Source organism: Natator depressus, chromosome 2, assembly GCF_965152275.1.
Source record: "Natator depressus isolate rNatDep1 chromosome 2, rNatDep2.hap1, whole genome shotgun sequence".
NCBI lineage: Eukaryota > Metazoa > Chordata > Testudines > Cheloniidae > Natator > Natator depressus.
In genome coordinates this window covers 227,540,636-227,557,150 of record NC_134235.1, presented here as the reverse complement: position 1 = coordinate 227,557,150, position 16,515 = coordinate 227,540,636, and the positions used below count along the sequence as shown (strand labels likewise).

The 16,515-nt window shown below is 40.8% G+C and overlaps 1 protein-coding gene across 1 annotated transcript in view; it reads left to right on the top strand.

Annotated features, from left to right (window-relative positions):
- DNAJC1 (DnaJ heat shock protein family (Hsp40) member C1) overlaps positions 1-14,955 on the top strand; it is a 193,285-nt gene extending 178,330 nt beyond the window's left edge. Inside the window, exons 10-12 of the mRNA XM_074943406.1 lie at positions 9,524-9,572; positions 12,572-13,044; positions 14,784-14,955. Coding sequence (XP_074799507.1) covers positions 9,524-9,572; positions 12,572-13,044; positions 14,784-14,852 — 591 coding nt within the window. The 3' untranslated portion in view covers positions 14,853-14,955. The remainder of the gene's footprint in view (positions 1-9,523; positions 9,573-12,571; positions 13,045-14,783) is intronic.
- The last annotated feature ends 1,560 nt before the right edge of the window (positions 14,956-16,515 follow it).

The following is a 16,515-nucleotide window of genomic DNA, read 5'->3' as shown; positions in this document are numbered from 1 at the left end:
GGAGCATACTGAATTTCTTATCTTGATTCAGTTAACAATCTGTTAATTAAATTGATGCAAAAAACTGAAAAGAATCTCCCTGAATTGACAGACACAAGTGTGAAATTAGAAGTCGTGTAGTCACTGATGATGATTAGTAGTTATTTTGTAAGCCTTAGTAGTTTTGTTGTTCTTAAATTCAAGAAGTCTACACACAATAATATCTTCACAGTTGCTTTTTCTCCTGCTATTAAAAATTACCCGAATCAGCTATGACCAATTTGGATAAGCATCTGGTCTAACTTAATATAATTTATCCACAACTCCTTGCAAATAGGGATTTATAATATAATAGACAGACCCATAACTATGTGGCCTTACTGGTTGCTGCTATAACTTTGGTCTTTTGATGTACATGAAGTTTTTGTACTACTATAGTAATTCTAAGATCACTCTAGAAAATTGTCCTTAATCAAGCAGTGTTTCAGAAACTCCAAAACAAGCCAGGTAAGGCCAGGCTCAATGTATCCATGTGTCTAATTATCTAAAACTGTATTATTTAAATTATCGAAAAATGCATCCGATGACGTTAGCTGTAGCTCACGAAAGCTTATGCTCAAATTTGTTAGTCTCTAAGGTGCCACAAAGTACTCCTTTTCTTTTTGCGGATACAGACTAACATGGCTGCTACTCTGAAATCTAGTAGTTTCATGTGGGACTTGTAAATCATCTTAATTCCATCCAAAATGGAGCTCTCAAACTGATCAGTATCATGAACTAAGACTGTATTTGTAACTGAAAAGATAATACAACTTTAAAAATCATTTTCTCTGCAATTGGCTTATGGTATTAATTAGATTTGTTTTCATCAAGTGTTTTGATTATGAAAGGGAAACTGGGTTCAGTTTATTCTAATTGCAGTTCCTGCCTGCTGACCTGCTTACCTGTACCAGTGCTCTCTGTCGGCCTCAACACATCTGGTCTTTGACCCATTTTCCTTGCTGAATTTGTAGCTTCAGGCTTAGGTCTCATTTCTGTCTTTTAGTTCTTAAGGAAACAATTGCCCTTAAACAAAAGGCAAAACTGTACATCTGAAGTGTTTAAACAGTGTGGAAAACTAATAATAGATCCTAAATTAGGAAAGGAGATTTCAAGTGTGATATTCTTATCAAATTAACATTGTTTGTCAAATGAAGATTTATTACAAATGATATGACTAGCATTGTTAAATTTAAAGGCACAGAAAAGGGACTGGTATATGACATTATAAAAATATAAAGTTCATGGCCACACAAGATCTACCTTGGTACACATAAAAAGTTTAAAATGTTAATTTATGCCTTTCAGCAAATTATTTTGGTAACCACAAAGGGCATTCAAATTGTAAAAATAACAGAGGAAATAAAAACTGTCTGGCATGCAAAACATACTTTAATGTGATTATTAACTGCAGGTTTTCTAAATTAAAGGCAAAGAGATCTCAGATTTCATACTTGTGAAGTAATATCATTCTCTTGCCTGAGAGGATGTAAACTGATTCTTGCTTGACTCTGTGGTCACTAATCTCTTGCATTCAGGTTGCGATAGCAGACAGATAGGGGATTTGTTGCCAGCATGGAAAAAGGCCGTGGCAGGCAGCAAAACAACGGACAGGTGGATAGATTTAAGCAGACTTTACTAATTAGCATGTTGCCTGACACTATGAGGTAAGTTCTGTAAGCTTCCCCATATGTCAAAGGAAAGATGATGAAATAATTAACGAGCTTTGAGCTATTCGGGCTGAGCTCCTGGGTGCATACTAATTTTATACTTGTATGCTTTATTGTAAAAGGAGTTGCTTATTTTTCAAAATATACAAACTAGGTTTGTACTAAATTCATTAGTTTATTATTGGGAAGAACATCTAGACATGGAATGGTCCATAAATAAAAGTGTATTTATCGGTTTTGTTTGGGTTTTTTGCCACTAGAAAACCTATTTTTGAAAGTGCTGATTTTTCTTAATATGTGTTTTATATTTCACTGCATATAATATGTACATTTTAAAAGCACAATCACTGTAATCACTGGTATTTTAATACTGTGATGCTCTAAATCATGGGTTCTGACTGCCTCACATGTGTTAATGGATTTATCCTTGCAAAAGCCCTATAAGTTAAAGAATTATGATTTTATTGATGGGGAATTGAAGGAGAGAGATTAAATTACTTGCCCCAAATCACACAGGTAGTCTTTAGCAGAGTCATTAATGGAACACAGTTCTCCAGAGTCCCGCTGCACTGCCTAAACCACAAAACCACTATTAGAAGAGTTTGTCTGGTCTGTAATGGCTAATCAAAATTAGGTTTAGACAACAATTGTAATATATACTTACTGGCCCTTGCAAGACTGAGGGTATGTTGTCCTTAAAACACTAAATTGACCAAGTTTAGTAGTAAATTCAATATAGCAGCATCTGCATGAATTATATTTGAAAATGTTGTATGTTACACACTGTAGGGAAAAGCAAAAGTCAGAAATCTATTAAATTGTCAGTTAAGAACAGTATTGTGTAACATAAGATATAACAATCCCCCAAGATTACCATAAAACATACTTTCTCTCTTCCTTTGCCCTGTACTGAACAGGAGGTACCTACACCTGCCCTACATTCATACACGTAGCCTACTCCACAGAAGGAATACCACATATACTACATTTTACAACCCCTTCAACCCCTCTTACAAATTCCTTTACCCTTATGCTCGTGATACCATCATAGACAGTCCCGACAACTTGCAATCTTGCACCAGCTGAGAATAAGACTGCACTGGTGGGATCATGACCGACATGCAGAAGAAGCTAAGCTTTTATAGAAGGTTTATAGAGCTGAGGTTGAAGGAAGCAGAGCATGAGTCTAGCCACTAATGAAGTTGAAAGATGCAATTCTGAGTGATTTTAAAAATCCTAAATCCTTGCATACTGAGTCTTAAAGAAGGAAGAAAACTTTCAAGCAGAAGCAAATTGGGGGTTTTTGGGGCCCTGGGCCAGAGCAAGTGGAGGCCCCTTCCCACTCCTTCTGCCTGCAGTTCTCCTTGCCCTCCTGCTGGGGAAATGGGGTCAGGGTGTGGGGGCTTCCCCCACACCGCGGCAGGAGCACCAGACGGAGCAGGGCAAGACCCTGCTTCCCGACCCCATTTCCTCAGCAGGAGTGCTGCAAGCCCTGGTGCCCTGACCATGCTCCCTGGCAGGAGCGCTGGGCCGGCGGGTTGGGGTGTGGGGGCACCCATTTTTCTGGGAACCCTCAAATTGGCCAGTGCCCCTGGGCACAGGCCCTGTTGGCCCAGTGGCTAATCCGCCACTGCTTGCCAGGGACTGTTCAAGATGAAAGTCCATTCTGTGCACCATCATGGCTACATTATGGCCATGCAAATCTGCTGCTGTTGCTGAATTCCACCTCCAGGGGGGTAGAATTATGGTTGTATGGGTATGTACCTTAACCCTTTATTCTTCTTTGAGTGCTGGTCCCTATGGGTATTCGCTGTGGAGTGCTCATGCACTTGAGATTGGAAGATTTTTCAACTGCAGCATCCATTGGTTTGCATCTGCATCCTACACCACCTCATGCTCATAAGAAGCAGCACAGACCTGCCACCTCTCCAGTTCCTTTCTCCAACTCGTGGTCTGAGATGGAACCCTTCATCAGCTTCTGTTGGCATTCCCACTTGAACTCCTTTTTGATTTTCCTTGTAAATAGGAGCTTGGGGTTTTTTTTAAGTTCGTTGTTAATTAGTGTAAGTCAGTTTTGGGGTTTGGGGATTTCCCCCTTGATGCCTCACTGTTTGGGGCACCTAGTGTGCCCAAGATCCCAAGCTTTAAGCCCTGCAACCCCTTCCCCCACGTCTTGCCAGTTGGTGACCCTCATGAATGCTGCCTGCACATTCCTTCTGAGTGCAAAATCTGCTGTTCCTTTCCCCCTCATGTTAGACAGTCTCAGGAGTTCTGGAATCACATGCACTTAATGGACCTCTCCCTTAGGCCCCAATCTGATCCTCAGCTTTCCTGCTCACTGGCACACTCATTGGAGCCTCAGAGTAGTGCCCCTCTGGCACCAACACTCTCCATCTCCATATCCTCGAGCAAGACAAGGACTTGTCTAAACAGAGTCATGAGGAGGGTAAAGGTAAACACCTCCTTAAGAAGGACAAATTGCCTCTGAAGTCCTCTAAGGGGACTGCTTCTTCCTTATCCTCAGTATCGAGTGACACTCCATGTCCCAGTGTGGGTGTGTCTGGAGCTCACTTGGAGCATCTGTTGACACTGATGTCATCTGTTAGGACTCATCAAGGGCTCAACAGCAGATCGCTCTCCGACACTTTTCTCCTGTCTTGGGCAGGCAACCTGATGTACGTCTTTCCGCCAGTTTCACTCATCAGCAGGGCCCTCCTGAAAATCAAGAGGGACAGGATTGAAGTCATCATGATCGCCCCAGCATGGCCTCGCCAGCTTTGGTTCAACATGCTCATGGACTTGGCAACAGCACCCCTATGTATGCTTCCCAACCACCCAGACCTGCTCTCCCAGGATCAGGTGAAGTTGCTGCACCTAAACCTCACCTCTCTCCACCTCTCAGCATGGATGCTGCGTGGCTGAACCCGGAGGAGCAGGCCTGCTCTAGTCAAGTCCAAGTTCTATTGGAGAGTAGAAAACACTCCAATAGAGCGACTTACCTGGCAAAGTGGAAGCGCTTCTCCTGCTGGGCGTCAGAGTGGAGGAGCTCCCCAACCCAGTCTTCTCTGCAGTCCATTCTGGACTACCTGCTTCACTTGAAACGTCAAACTTCTCGATCAAGGTGCACCTGGCAGCCATTTCAGCCTTCCATCTTCGTGTCCAGGGCAGATCGGTATTCTCGCATGAAGTAACTATCAGGTTTCTTAAGGGCCTTGAAAGACGTTTTCTGTCAGTCCAGTGCCCCAGTGGGACCTCAACCTAGTCCTCTCTAGGCTCACTGGCTCTCCCTTTGGGTCTCTAGCCTGCTGTTCTCTTTCACATCTGTCATGGAAGGTTGCTTTCCTTGTGGTTATCACTTCAGTGAGGCAAGTCTCCGAGATTAAAGCCCTTACGTCAGAGGCCCCCTATATGGTGTTCTTCAAGGACAAGGTTCAGTTGTGTCCCCATTCTGCTTTCCTGCCAAATGTGGTGTCACCTTTTCATGTTAATCAGGACATTTTCCTCTGGTGTTCTACCCAAAGCCTCACATCTCCAACGAGGAAAGGCGCTTGCACACCCTAGATGTCAGGCGGGCTCTGGCATTCTACTTAGAGCAGACCAAGCCCTTCCGTAGATTGACTCAACTCTTCGTCATTGTGGCTGACAGGATGAAAGACCTCCTGGTGTCTTCTCAAAGCTTTCGTATTGGATTACTACCTGCATCCGTACTTGCTACAAGTTGGTGCGGGTTGTATGTCCACTAATAGTGACGGCCCATTCAACTAGAGCTCTGGCGTTGCCAGCAGACTTTCTAGCACAAATACCTATCCAGGATATCTGCAGGGCCACAACATGGTTTTCGGTGCACACCTTCACAACCTCAGCAGGCCAGAGATGAAGCTGGCTTTGGCAGAACTGTGTTGCAATCAACATATCCATGAACTCCTACCTGCTTCTGGAGATACTGTTTGGGAGTCATCTAACATGGGATAGACATGAGCAAGCACTCGAAGAAAAAATGGTTACTAGCCTTCCATAACTGTTGTTCTACAAGATGTGTTGTTCATGTCCAGTCCATGACCCACCCTCCTTCCCCTCTGTCAGAGTTCTGGCAAGAAGGAACTGAGGGAGGGGGGAGCTGGTGGCACCCCTTATACCAGCGCATATGCACGCCACTCCAGAGGCCGCCAGAGCTAGTCCCCTATGGATACCACTGAGGAAAAAACTTCTGGCACCGGTGCATGTGGCGAGCACACGCACTTAGGTAACATGACGTGAGCAACACATCTCGAAGAACAGTAGTTATGGAAGTTTAGTAACCATTTTTTTTCTACTCCCTCTTAAAAACTACCTTCCCCATCCCTCTTCAGGGACCCCTCTCAAGAGGCCTCTCAAGCAGGAGGTGGACTCCCTAATTTAGCTTGGGGTGACAGACTGTCTCTCCTCAAGACAGGGATAAAGCTTTTACTCAAGATATTTCCTAGTCTCCAAAAAGGAGGTTGGGCTGGAGACCCACTCTAGATCTCAGACAACTGAGTCTTCATACACCATTTAAGATTCAGGATGACCCACTTGGCCTCAGTAATCTTTTCCCTAAATGAAGGCAACTGGTTTGTGGCCCTCAATTTTGAAGGATGCCTTCTATCATATAGACATTCCTCCAGAGCACAGGTGATTACTGTGCTTTACGATGGGCCGAGGGTACTTTCAATGCAGAATTCTCCCTTTGGCCTCTCAGGGGCACAGAGAGTTTTTACAAAGATGCTCTCCATGATAGCCGCGTATCATCATTGTCAAGGCAACCTGGTATTTCCTTAACTTGACAGTTGACTGCTCACAGAACGATTGTATCAGGAGGTACAGATAGTGGTCTTCTCATTACTAGAATTTTTTCAGTCATTGGGACTTCAGGTAAATCTAAAAGAGTCCAGTTTAAACCCCCCACCACCACCACCCGAAACTTAGAGTTTACCAGAGCAAATCGGAACTTAGTTTTGGATAAAGCATACTTACCAGAGAACAGATTCCTTGGAATGAGTGACCTCATTGTCCAACTCTGTCTCATCCTGAAGATGCTGGTCCTGTCCTGCTTCGTCCTTCTAGGCCTGTGACGACCTACACCTACGTGACATGTTTTGCAAGGGTCTGCCTCCAGGGCCTCCAAACGTGGTTGTGGATGGTCTCTGCTCAAGCAGATACACCCTGGATAAATATTTCACTTTCTCTGTGTCCCCTCAGGTCCCTTGTTTGGTGGAAAACAAAAGGGGTTCCCTTGGTTTCCCCACCATCCACGAAGAAACTCATTACAGAAGCCGCACTACTGGGTTGGGAAGTGCACCTGGATGATCATATAGCTCATGGCTTCTGGACTCCACAAGATTAAGCCCATTACTTCTTGTCCTACCTTCAGTGAACATGGAGAACGATTGATCATCTTCCTCTTTATAATAGCCTTTAACGTATTTGAAGACTGTTATCAGGTCCCCCATCAGTTGTCTTTTCTCAAGACTAAATATGTCCAGTTGTTTTAACCTTTCCTCATAGGTCAGGTTTTCTCAACCTTCCATCATTTTTGTTGCTCTCCTCTGGAAACTTAAATATTTGTCAACATCTTCCCTGAAATGGGATGCCCAAAACTAGACCTAGTACTCCAACTGAGGCATCATCAGTGCCAACTAGAGTGTGATAGTTACCAGGAGTGTCTTTCATATGACACTCCTGTTAATACATCCCAGAATATTAGACTTTTTTGCTGCAACTGCATCTCATTGTTGACTTATGTTCAACTTGGGATCCAGTGTAGCCACCAGATCCTTTTCTGCAGTTATTTCACATTTTGTAGATGTGCATTTGATTTTTTTCCTTCCTAAGCGTAATACTTTGGTGCTTGCCTTTACTGAATTTCATCTTGTTAATTTTGAACCTCTCTCCAGTTTATCAAGGTCCTTTTGAATTTTATCCTGTTCCCCTCCCAGCTAGTCATGTGCAGATTTTATAAGCATACTCTCCACTCCATTATCCAAGCCTTTAATGATCATTTTGAATAATACCAGACCTAGGACAGACCCTAGTTGACGGTGGAACATAGATAACTAGTATGAGTACAGTTTGTCAACCAATTGTACACTCACCTGATGATAATTTCATCTAGACCATATTTCCCTTGTTTGCTTATGAGAAAGTCATGTGGGAGCATGTCACAAGCTTTACTAAAATCAAGATAAATGGTGTCTTCTGCTTCCCGCATCCACTAGGCCCAATACCCATCAAAGGGGGAAATTACGTTGGTTCAGCATGATTTGGTCTTGACAAATCCATATTGGCTATTATTAATGACCCTATTTTTCTCTCTGTCCACAAATTGAGTGGTTAATAATTTGTTCCAGTATCTTTCCAGCTATCAAAGTTAGGCTGACTGGTCTATAATTCCCTGGGTCCAATTTGCCCAAGTAAAGCTGGGTACGATGTTTGTTCTTCTCAAGTCCTCTAGAACCTCATCCATCCTCCATGAGTTCTTGAAGATAATTGCTAATGGTTCTGTGATTGCTTCATCTAATTCCTTAAGAGTTCTAGGATGAACTTTGTCAGGCCCTGCTGATTTGAATAATTCTTATTTATCTAACTATTCTTTAATCTGTTTGTCCCCTATTCTGTCTTGAGTTCCTTTCCCCTTGTTCTTAATGTTAATTGTGTTAAAAAATCTGGTCACAATTACCCATTTTAGTGAAGTCTGAAGCAAAATAAGTATTAAACATCTTGGCCTTTTTGATGTCATCTGTTAGGACTCCTTCCTTACTAAGTAGTGGACATGCACTTCCCTTCAGCATTTTCTTGCTTCTGATGTATTTATAGAGCCTTCTTACTGACTTTTCTGTCCCTTGCTAGATGTAACTCATTTTGTGCTTTAGCCTTTCTGATTTTGTCCCTACATGCTTGTATTATTTTTTTGTACTCCTCCGTAGCAGTTTGTCCATGTTTCCAGTTTTTGTAGGATTCTTTTTTGATTTTCAGGTCATTAAAGAGCTTAAGAGGGAGCCATATTGTCCTCTTACTATTTTTCCTAGTTTTCCTTCTATCAGGATAATTTGCTCTCTTGCCTTGAATATTGTCTCTTTGAGAAACAGCCAATTCTCCTGAACTCCTTCATCCCATAGATTTTCTTCCCATGGGGCCTTACCTACAAGTTCTCTGAGTTCGTTAAAGTCTATGTTTTTGAAGTCCATGGTCCTTATTCTGTTGCTCTCGTTCCTTTCTTTCTGTGGAATTATGAAGCCTATCATATTCATAATCACTTTCACCCTATTTGCCTTCCACTTTCAGATTCCCAACCAATTTCTCCATTAGTCGGAATCAAGTCTAAAATGGCTGCTCCCTAGGTACTTCCTCCACCTTCTGAAACAAAAAGGTTCCCCCAGTACATTCCAAGAGCTTACTGGACATTTTGTGTTTTGCCATATTACTTTTCCAACAGATGTCTTGGTAGTTAAAGTCCCCCATTACTACCAGTTCTTATGTTTTGGATATTTTTGTTGTTTGTTCTAGAAAAGTCTCACCTACCTCCTCTTCCTGAGTTGGCAGTCTATAATAGACCCCTGCCATGACGTTACCGCTGGTTTTTTCCCTGCCTTTCCCCTTCAGACTAAGCCTGAAAAATCAGCTATTAACAATTTAAAACTGGCATAGCCTTCTGAATAAGCCCTAGCAGAAGGGCATTAGTATGATATCATGGTAGCATTTTGTAGATGTTAAAATGTTAGTATTTGGGCGTAAGCTGTTCATGACATCTTTAAAAGCCTGAATGAATAATCTAGTGTTAACAGTGCAATTTTTAATTTGGACTTTTTTTTAAAAAACAGGTTACCATGAAGACCAAGCAACTGAAGGAATCTGTTACACATACTCCAGGTGTGTGACCCCTAAGTCCTAATCAATGCTGTTAATAACAAATTATTTATATGATGGGTTTCTAATGTAGAGGCCATTTTGCAGCTTTCAGGGTGATGTTTATAGCCTTGGCTGTAGAAGCTCCATGCTCCTGCTCTCAGCAGACACCAAGGTGGATGGGCATTTTAAGGTAGTCCTCCCATTTAAAGGTGGCTGTGTAAAGGCTCTTTAGGGTATTATTATTCTATTTATTTATTATAATGGTGCCCACAGTGTGCTAGTCAATTCAGATATGCAAAAAAAACCAACCCAGATAAATACCTGCCTTGAAGAGCTTACAATCAAGTTGAGACGACTGACAAAGGAATATAGGCTTGGGGAATACAGTACAGGACTTTTAACAATGTGTTTAACCCTATGTCATGTTGCTCCTATTTTGTTTGTTAGCTTTTTATTTCTTTTTCTGGGGAAGGGAAGATATTTCAACCTTTGCCAATTTCCAATTTATTTTATTTTAACCGTTATTTCTGTGGGTTATTTTTTAAAGGTTTGAATGAGTGATCAATTTGTAAATGTTCTGGATTTGCAGTTCTTGCCATAATTAAATAATATCTATCTACTAGAGCTCAGCAAATACTAGAAAAACTTTTCATTATTTGCTCAAATTTAAAATGAACTCTGTCTATTTTGTCATCTTTTCTCTGTGTGTGCTTGAATGTTGGGGGAAAACAGTCTAGTTTTAATCCCATACGTGCTCTCAGAAAGCATATTTTAATGCACACTCACATGCCAATACTACCAAAAATTCCATATTTAAATAGGATGGGTAAGGGACAGGGTTTTCTAAACCCCTCACAAGAGCCATGAGAGGGCCACTGAATTAGTCACACAAGGATCTGACGGCACCCTTTGCAGCTAGGATGGAACATACATGCTCAATTTCTTGTGACTTCTAATGAGACAACTAGATCCAAACTGCAATCAGCCAATAAATGTTACAGTAGATTAATCTTTCCAGGAATGATGAAAGTTTACAATTTTCTAAAATTCTCCAATCCTGCTTATTTGTTACCTCTCCCAAAGAAGATTTGAGGAGGAAGGGGGTAGATTGAGACTGACAGATGTGGGAGGGCTGGGGCATCTAGTGGATACAGGATGAACAAAGAACAGAAATGAATCAAGGGAAATGACCATTTACAATAGGAGAAAATGAGGTGGGAGTGTTGGACAACAGAATGGGGTAAATATGAAAGACAAGGAATGAGAGGAGAGAAGATTATGAACTATAAAGGAAAGAATAATAGAGAAAACAGTAAAATGAGAAGAAGAGATGGCTATTATGGACTGATTTGGATATGGAAGGAGAGAAAAGGGGGATAAGCAAATCGAAGGGGAGGGAGAGAAAAGGAAAGTTTATATTAGTGATTTTTTTATTTCAGATGTTCGTGCTCTTCGATTATATTTCCCTTGCATTTGTTCCTTGGTTCTAAGTTTGCTCAAAATAGTCGCCCAGTCCCTTCTTCTCAATCTAGTACATTAGTATAACTGGCCATTCTGAATTATATAGTTCATAGCTTGAGAAAGCAGATAAAATGTATCAGAATTCACAAAAATATTCCATTGGATGGGGACCTCATGCACCATATACAGGAGGAGTAACCATCTTTGAACTCTTAATGTCTATGCTGGCCTTTTGTGTTGCATATCTGATGGGAAACACAAAGGTCTAGATCCACAAAGGGATTTAGGTGCTTACTAGCCACATAAGTCCAAAATTTTGATCCTCAAAACCCCTTTTCAGCTGTCACCTAACCCTGTACACTCCTACATTCCCTGAGCACCTAATTTTCCCCCAGTAAACTCCCCAAGGTGCCTACATTTCTTCCAGTGTCTTTCACAAAGCTGTCTAAGTCCTGCTGCCACTGAGTTACTCAGTGCCTAAACTCTAGACCAGGGAGAGAGTGAGAATGACTCTGTAGCCTAGTGATTAGCACATACTCCCTGGAGACAAAGGTTCCAGTCCCTGCTCCAATGGCTATTTGAGTATTTTGTAAAAAGTGTGGAAGAGTTTCAACAGGAGAGACTGAGAGTGGCCCACTGCAGAATACTTATAGCCCAGTGGTTAAAGCATTCATCAGGTGGTGGCAGAGACCTGGGTTCAAGTCACTGCTCCAAATCAGGCAGGGGATATTTGAACCTGGGACTTCCACATCCTGGGTGAGTAATCTGAGTGCTGGGCTGTAGGGCATGAGGGTGGAGTGTGGCAACACCACCATTTTTTGTGAGAAAGGGCTTACCTAACTCTAGGAGAGGGTTCACAGCCATGAACCCCAAGTGGAGATAGGTGCCTCCCACTGGCCTGGAATTAGGCACCCGACTCCCTTTGAGGGACGGGGCTTTGGCCCCACCCCTCTGCTCAGCATTTCCTGCTGGCTAACTTAGGTGGCTCCCTACTCAGCTTTCTGGCTGTTATGAATCCTGTAGTCAGGCACATAACTTTCCCCATGCATTGTATAGTAAGCCGGGGCACCTAATTTGAGGCTGAGGCTTCTACCGGGTGGCAAGACACCTAACATTAGGCATTGTAACACTGAGTCTAAATCCTCTTTGTGGATCTAGCCCAAAATATATTTGGGCTCTGTGGTTTGTAGGTGATGAATTTGTCCTTGGCGGGTTACTCCAAGTAGAATGAGCTTTTAAAAAAAAAGTTCTAAATCTTCTGAAATGCAGAAAATTGCCCTTCGCAGTTTGAAATGGTTGGGCAGAGGAGAGCCTCAGAACTCCTGTAATATTTTTTTTGTTCCTGCACTCACTTTGACTGGCTACCAGCCGATTGAGAGGGGGTTGTGCCACAACCCCTGCCTCTGCAGTTCTGTTGGTTTCTGGGGGACTCTGAAACCCGGGTTCTCAACCACAATGGCTCTCCCTGCTCTGTGTCTCAGCTGTATATCACTTGTCACCACCCAGTTCCCTTTTCATTTGACTTCAGTGGTTTTTACATATAATGCTATTTCCAACAGGAATTGTTAGACTCTCTGAGCTTAGAAACTTGGCCCAGAATTCCAGAAATGCCAAAACCAACATGGATTTGCCAGACCATATAATTACGCAGCGAGAAATAGATGAGGAGGAGGAGGAGAACTATAATCGTGACCCAGAACAGATAGATATTCCAGCAGATCACAGAGAGACCATGACAAGTGAAACCAGACACCGCAAGAGAAAAACAGCCAAAGCATCTGAAATAACTCCAGCAACGATGAAAGAGATGGCAGAAGATAAATGCAGGGGAAAGCGTCAGAAAGACTTTGATAACACAGAACAGAATGAATATAGCGATGATGAGAACAGAAGAAAAGAGAAAAGCCACAATTCTGAAGAATTGTGGACTCAAAATCAACAGAAGCTTCTTGAACTAGCCTTACAGCAGTATCCAAAGGGAACATCAGACCGCTGGGATAAGATAGCAAAATGCGTCCCAGGAAAAAGTAAGGTAGGGTCATTGTATTGTATGGGATTAGACTACTAATAAACCAATATGACATCTAGGCAGGTCTTTTCCTATCAATTAGCTGCCAGCCTGTGGTCTTTAATCCAGCCTGTCACTATCTGAAAACTCAAAGGGCCCAACTCACAGGGTGTTGTCACCACATATATTGATACTTTATTTATTCAGTGGAATGCATCTGATGAAGTGAGCTGTAGCTCACGAAAGCTTATGCTCAAATAAATTTGTTAGTCTCTAAGGTGCCACAAGTACTCCTTTTCTTTTTACAAGAACTAGGGGTCACCAAATGAAATTAATAGGCAGCAAGTTTAAAACAAACAAAAGGAAGGGTTTTTTTCACACCACGCACAGTCACCTTGTGGAATTCTTTACCAGAGGATATTGTGAAGTTCAAGACTATAACAGGGTTCAAACAAAAGAACTAGATAAGTTCATGGAGGATAGGTCCATCAATGGCTATTAGCCAGGATAGGCAGGGATGGTGTCTGTAGGCTCTGTTTGCCAGAAGCTGGGAATGGGCAACAGGGGATGGATCACTCTATGATTACCTGTTCTGTTCATTCCCTCTGGGGCTCCTGGCATTGGCCACTGTTGTAGACAGGATAATCAGCTAGATGGACCTTTGGTCTGACGCAGTGTGGCTGTTCTTAAATTTCCAGACAGTTAAGCAAAAGCATATGGAGAAACTGAAATTATAAACCTACTAGATTATATGGAAGAAAAGCCCTGGGCAAAGCTAACAGAGGCAATGTGTCCATGATCAGTGACCTCTATTTTGTCATGGGGTAGGTTCAGTAAGAGCCCAGTATTCATGACAATTCAATTTGCAGTGCAGTCCAATGTTGATGCCTGAAGCAGCAGGATATCTTCATCTTACTTGCCCCAAAAGATCAGTGTTAGAGAGGAGGAAATGTGGGTGGGGTTCCAGAAACAGTCTTTTTAGATCTCAAAATTCTCTGGCAGTTCACATTCTAGGATGGGTTTGCTACATTAGAACGATGGTAAGGGCTTGTCTACACTTGGAAATTTATGAAATAGCTGTTCCAGAGTCTACACTTGGATAGCTACTTGGGTAAATTTCCACGGTAGACAAGCCCTAAGAGCGAGGCAATCATTTTTCAGACACACTGTTGACAATATTACAAAACTGTGCTACTTCCCTATTTTAATCATTATTCTGCTAGACACTTTGTCAAGAAAGAGACTGTCGATATAAGGCAAATTTTCTCCTATTTTTCTCTGGTCTCTAACAACATCAGTTATCTGTAATGAACCCCAAACTGAAAATTGTTTTTGTAATCCACTTTTCATTATGCAAAAAGAAAAGGAGGACTTGTGGCACCTTAGAGACTAACCAATTTATTTGAGCATGAGCTTTCGTGAGCTACAGCTTCATCGGATGAAGTGAGCTGTAGCTCACGAAAGCTCATGCTCAAATAAATTGGTTAGTCTCTAAGGTGCCACAAGTCCTCCTTTTCTTTTTGCGAATACAGACTAACACGGCTGTTACTCTGAAACCTGTCATTATGTGTACATTGCCCTTGCCTTCTGAAAGCTCAATACATGGGTGAATATTCTTCTACATTTTTTTAAAATACTAAAACTACTTGTAAAACAACGTAACTATTTGAGAGAGAATGTGTACAGTAGAAGTAATATGAAGATACTAAATCACAGTTCATACTTTTGAAAGATAAAACCTGTTTTTTGTTTTTTTTTTGCAGGAAGAGTGTGTGGCAAGATACAAGTTGCTTGTTGAACTTGTACAAAAGAAGAAAATGGCTAAAAGCTGAATCTTCTGAGCAAAAGAGTTTTATTTCTATTTTTCAGAATGAGATTATATTTTAAATCTCATATGCAGAAGTATGCATTTTTGTACCACAGTATTTCTATGTCATGTGCCTTAGTAAAAGAAAATATCAATAAATTTTAAGCCATCTTGCTTAACCATTTTCTGTGTTGAAGAATTTAAATGTATTTTTGTTTTGGAGAGCTATTTATAAAGACATCCTATTGCATGTCTTGGTAATTGGTAGAGCTTTAAGAAGACCCTCATAGTTTATTGCATGATGACTTCAGTATGAATGAATGTGCAGTATATAAAGGGTAAAAGGTCTAACCTTTAAGGAGGCAAAAGAAATATGTTAGCTGCACTGAAAATTTAAACATGAGATTGTTGAAAAAAAAATTTAAGATTTTTTTTATAGACACACTACACATATGTTATATGTATATCTACATATGTGCATACAATGTGTGTTCATTTATATGCACGTACACATGCTATTTAAAAATTTGTATGTTATATATTTGAGAGTTATGAACTTCACACGTATTCATATGTCTATTATGCCTGCTATATAATTGCTCTTTCAAATATCTTACATTATAATATACAGTAATATTTAGTACTATTTAGCTTTTTTAGGTTTTTCAGAGGATTTTTTAATTGAGAAAGACTAACATATACAAACGTTTCATATCATTCAGATTTTGAATTACAGAATTTGATTTAAATATAACATGCATATCCCCACCATTATTTTAATATTTCATATTTGTGCTCCTACATTTTTTTATTTCTGCTGCTTCATTTTTACAGCTGAACAACTGTACTTAGTTACAGTTCATCACTTGCTGCTCCAGTGTTTTTCACAACTTTGGAAAAGCTACACGAAGATTTAAACAACAAAGTGATAAGTGTCTGAAGGTCATTAAAAATGACACCAATAAATTGGAGAGGTGAAATAGACCCTTGTGCAAGAACACAGAGGACTACAGCATCTTTCAGAATTACTCACACTCAAATTTAATATAAATAATAAACTCTGATATGCTTTACAGGCCTTTTTTTTTCCTACAGGGATGCTAGGCACCTACCATTCAAAGCTGAAATCAATGGAAGCTATTGGAGCTCAGGACTAAAGCTGGTCAGAAGTTTTCTAGTGGAACACTTTTTCATCAGAAAGTGCTGATTCACTGAAAGAAACATATTGCAGAAATGTGTCAGTATTGACAAAATTTCATTTGGGGGAAGAATAAAGGGGGGGAAAACATTTCAATAAGGTCAGCATGTTCTGTTATGACACTTTCAGAATGAAACGTTTCAATTTTTTGTTCCAAAATTTTTCTCTATATATTCTATATTTTTTTAAAATAAATGTCAAAATTGAAACGAAATGTTTCAGTTGACTCACGACACCGTTGTTGCATGGGAAATTTTGACATTTTTTGTCCAATTTCAGAAAGTTTTGAAATTGTGGAAACTTCCAGGAAATGGAAAATCTGGTTCCTGTCCAATTCTGAAAATTGTATCTTCTATATTTATATGATAAAATTGTGTTACTTTTTACAGTTATTTTCCAAATAAAAATTCTAAGCTGCAAATCTTACCTTCATAACCCCAAAAGTTAACTTAGCAATTGGAATGCATTAGATCAACTGTTCAATTATTCA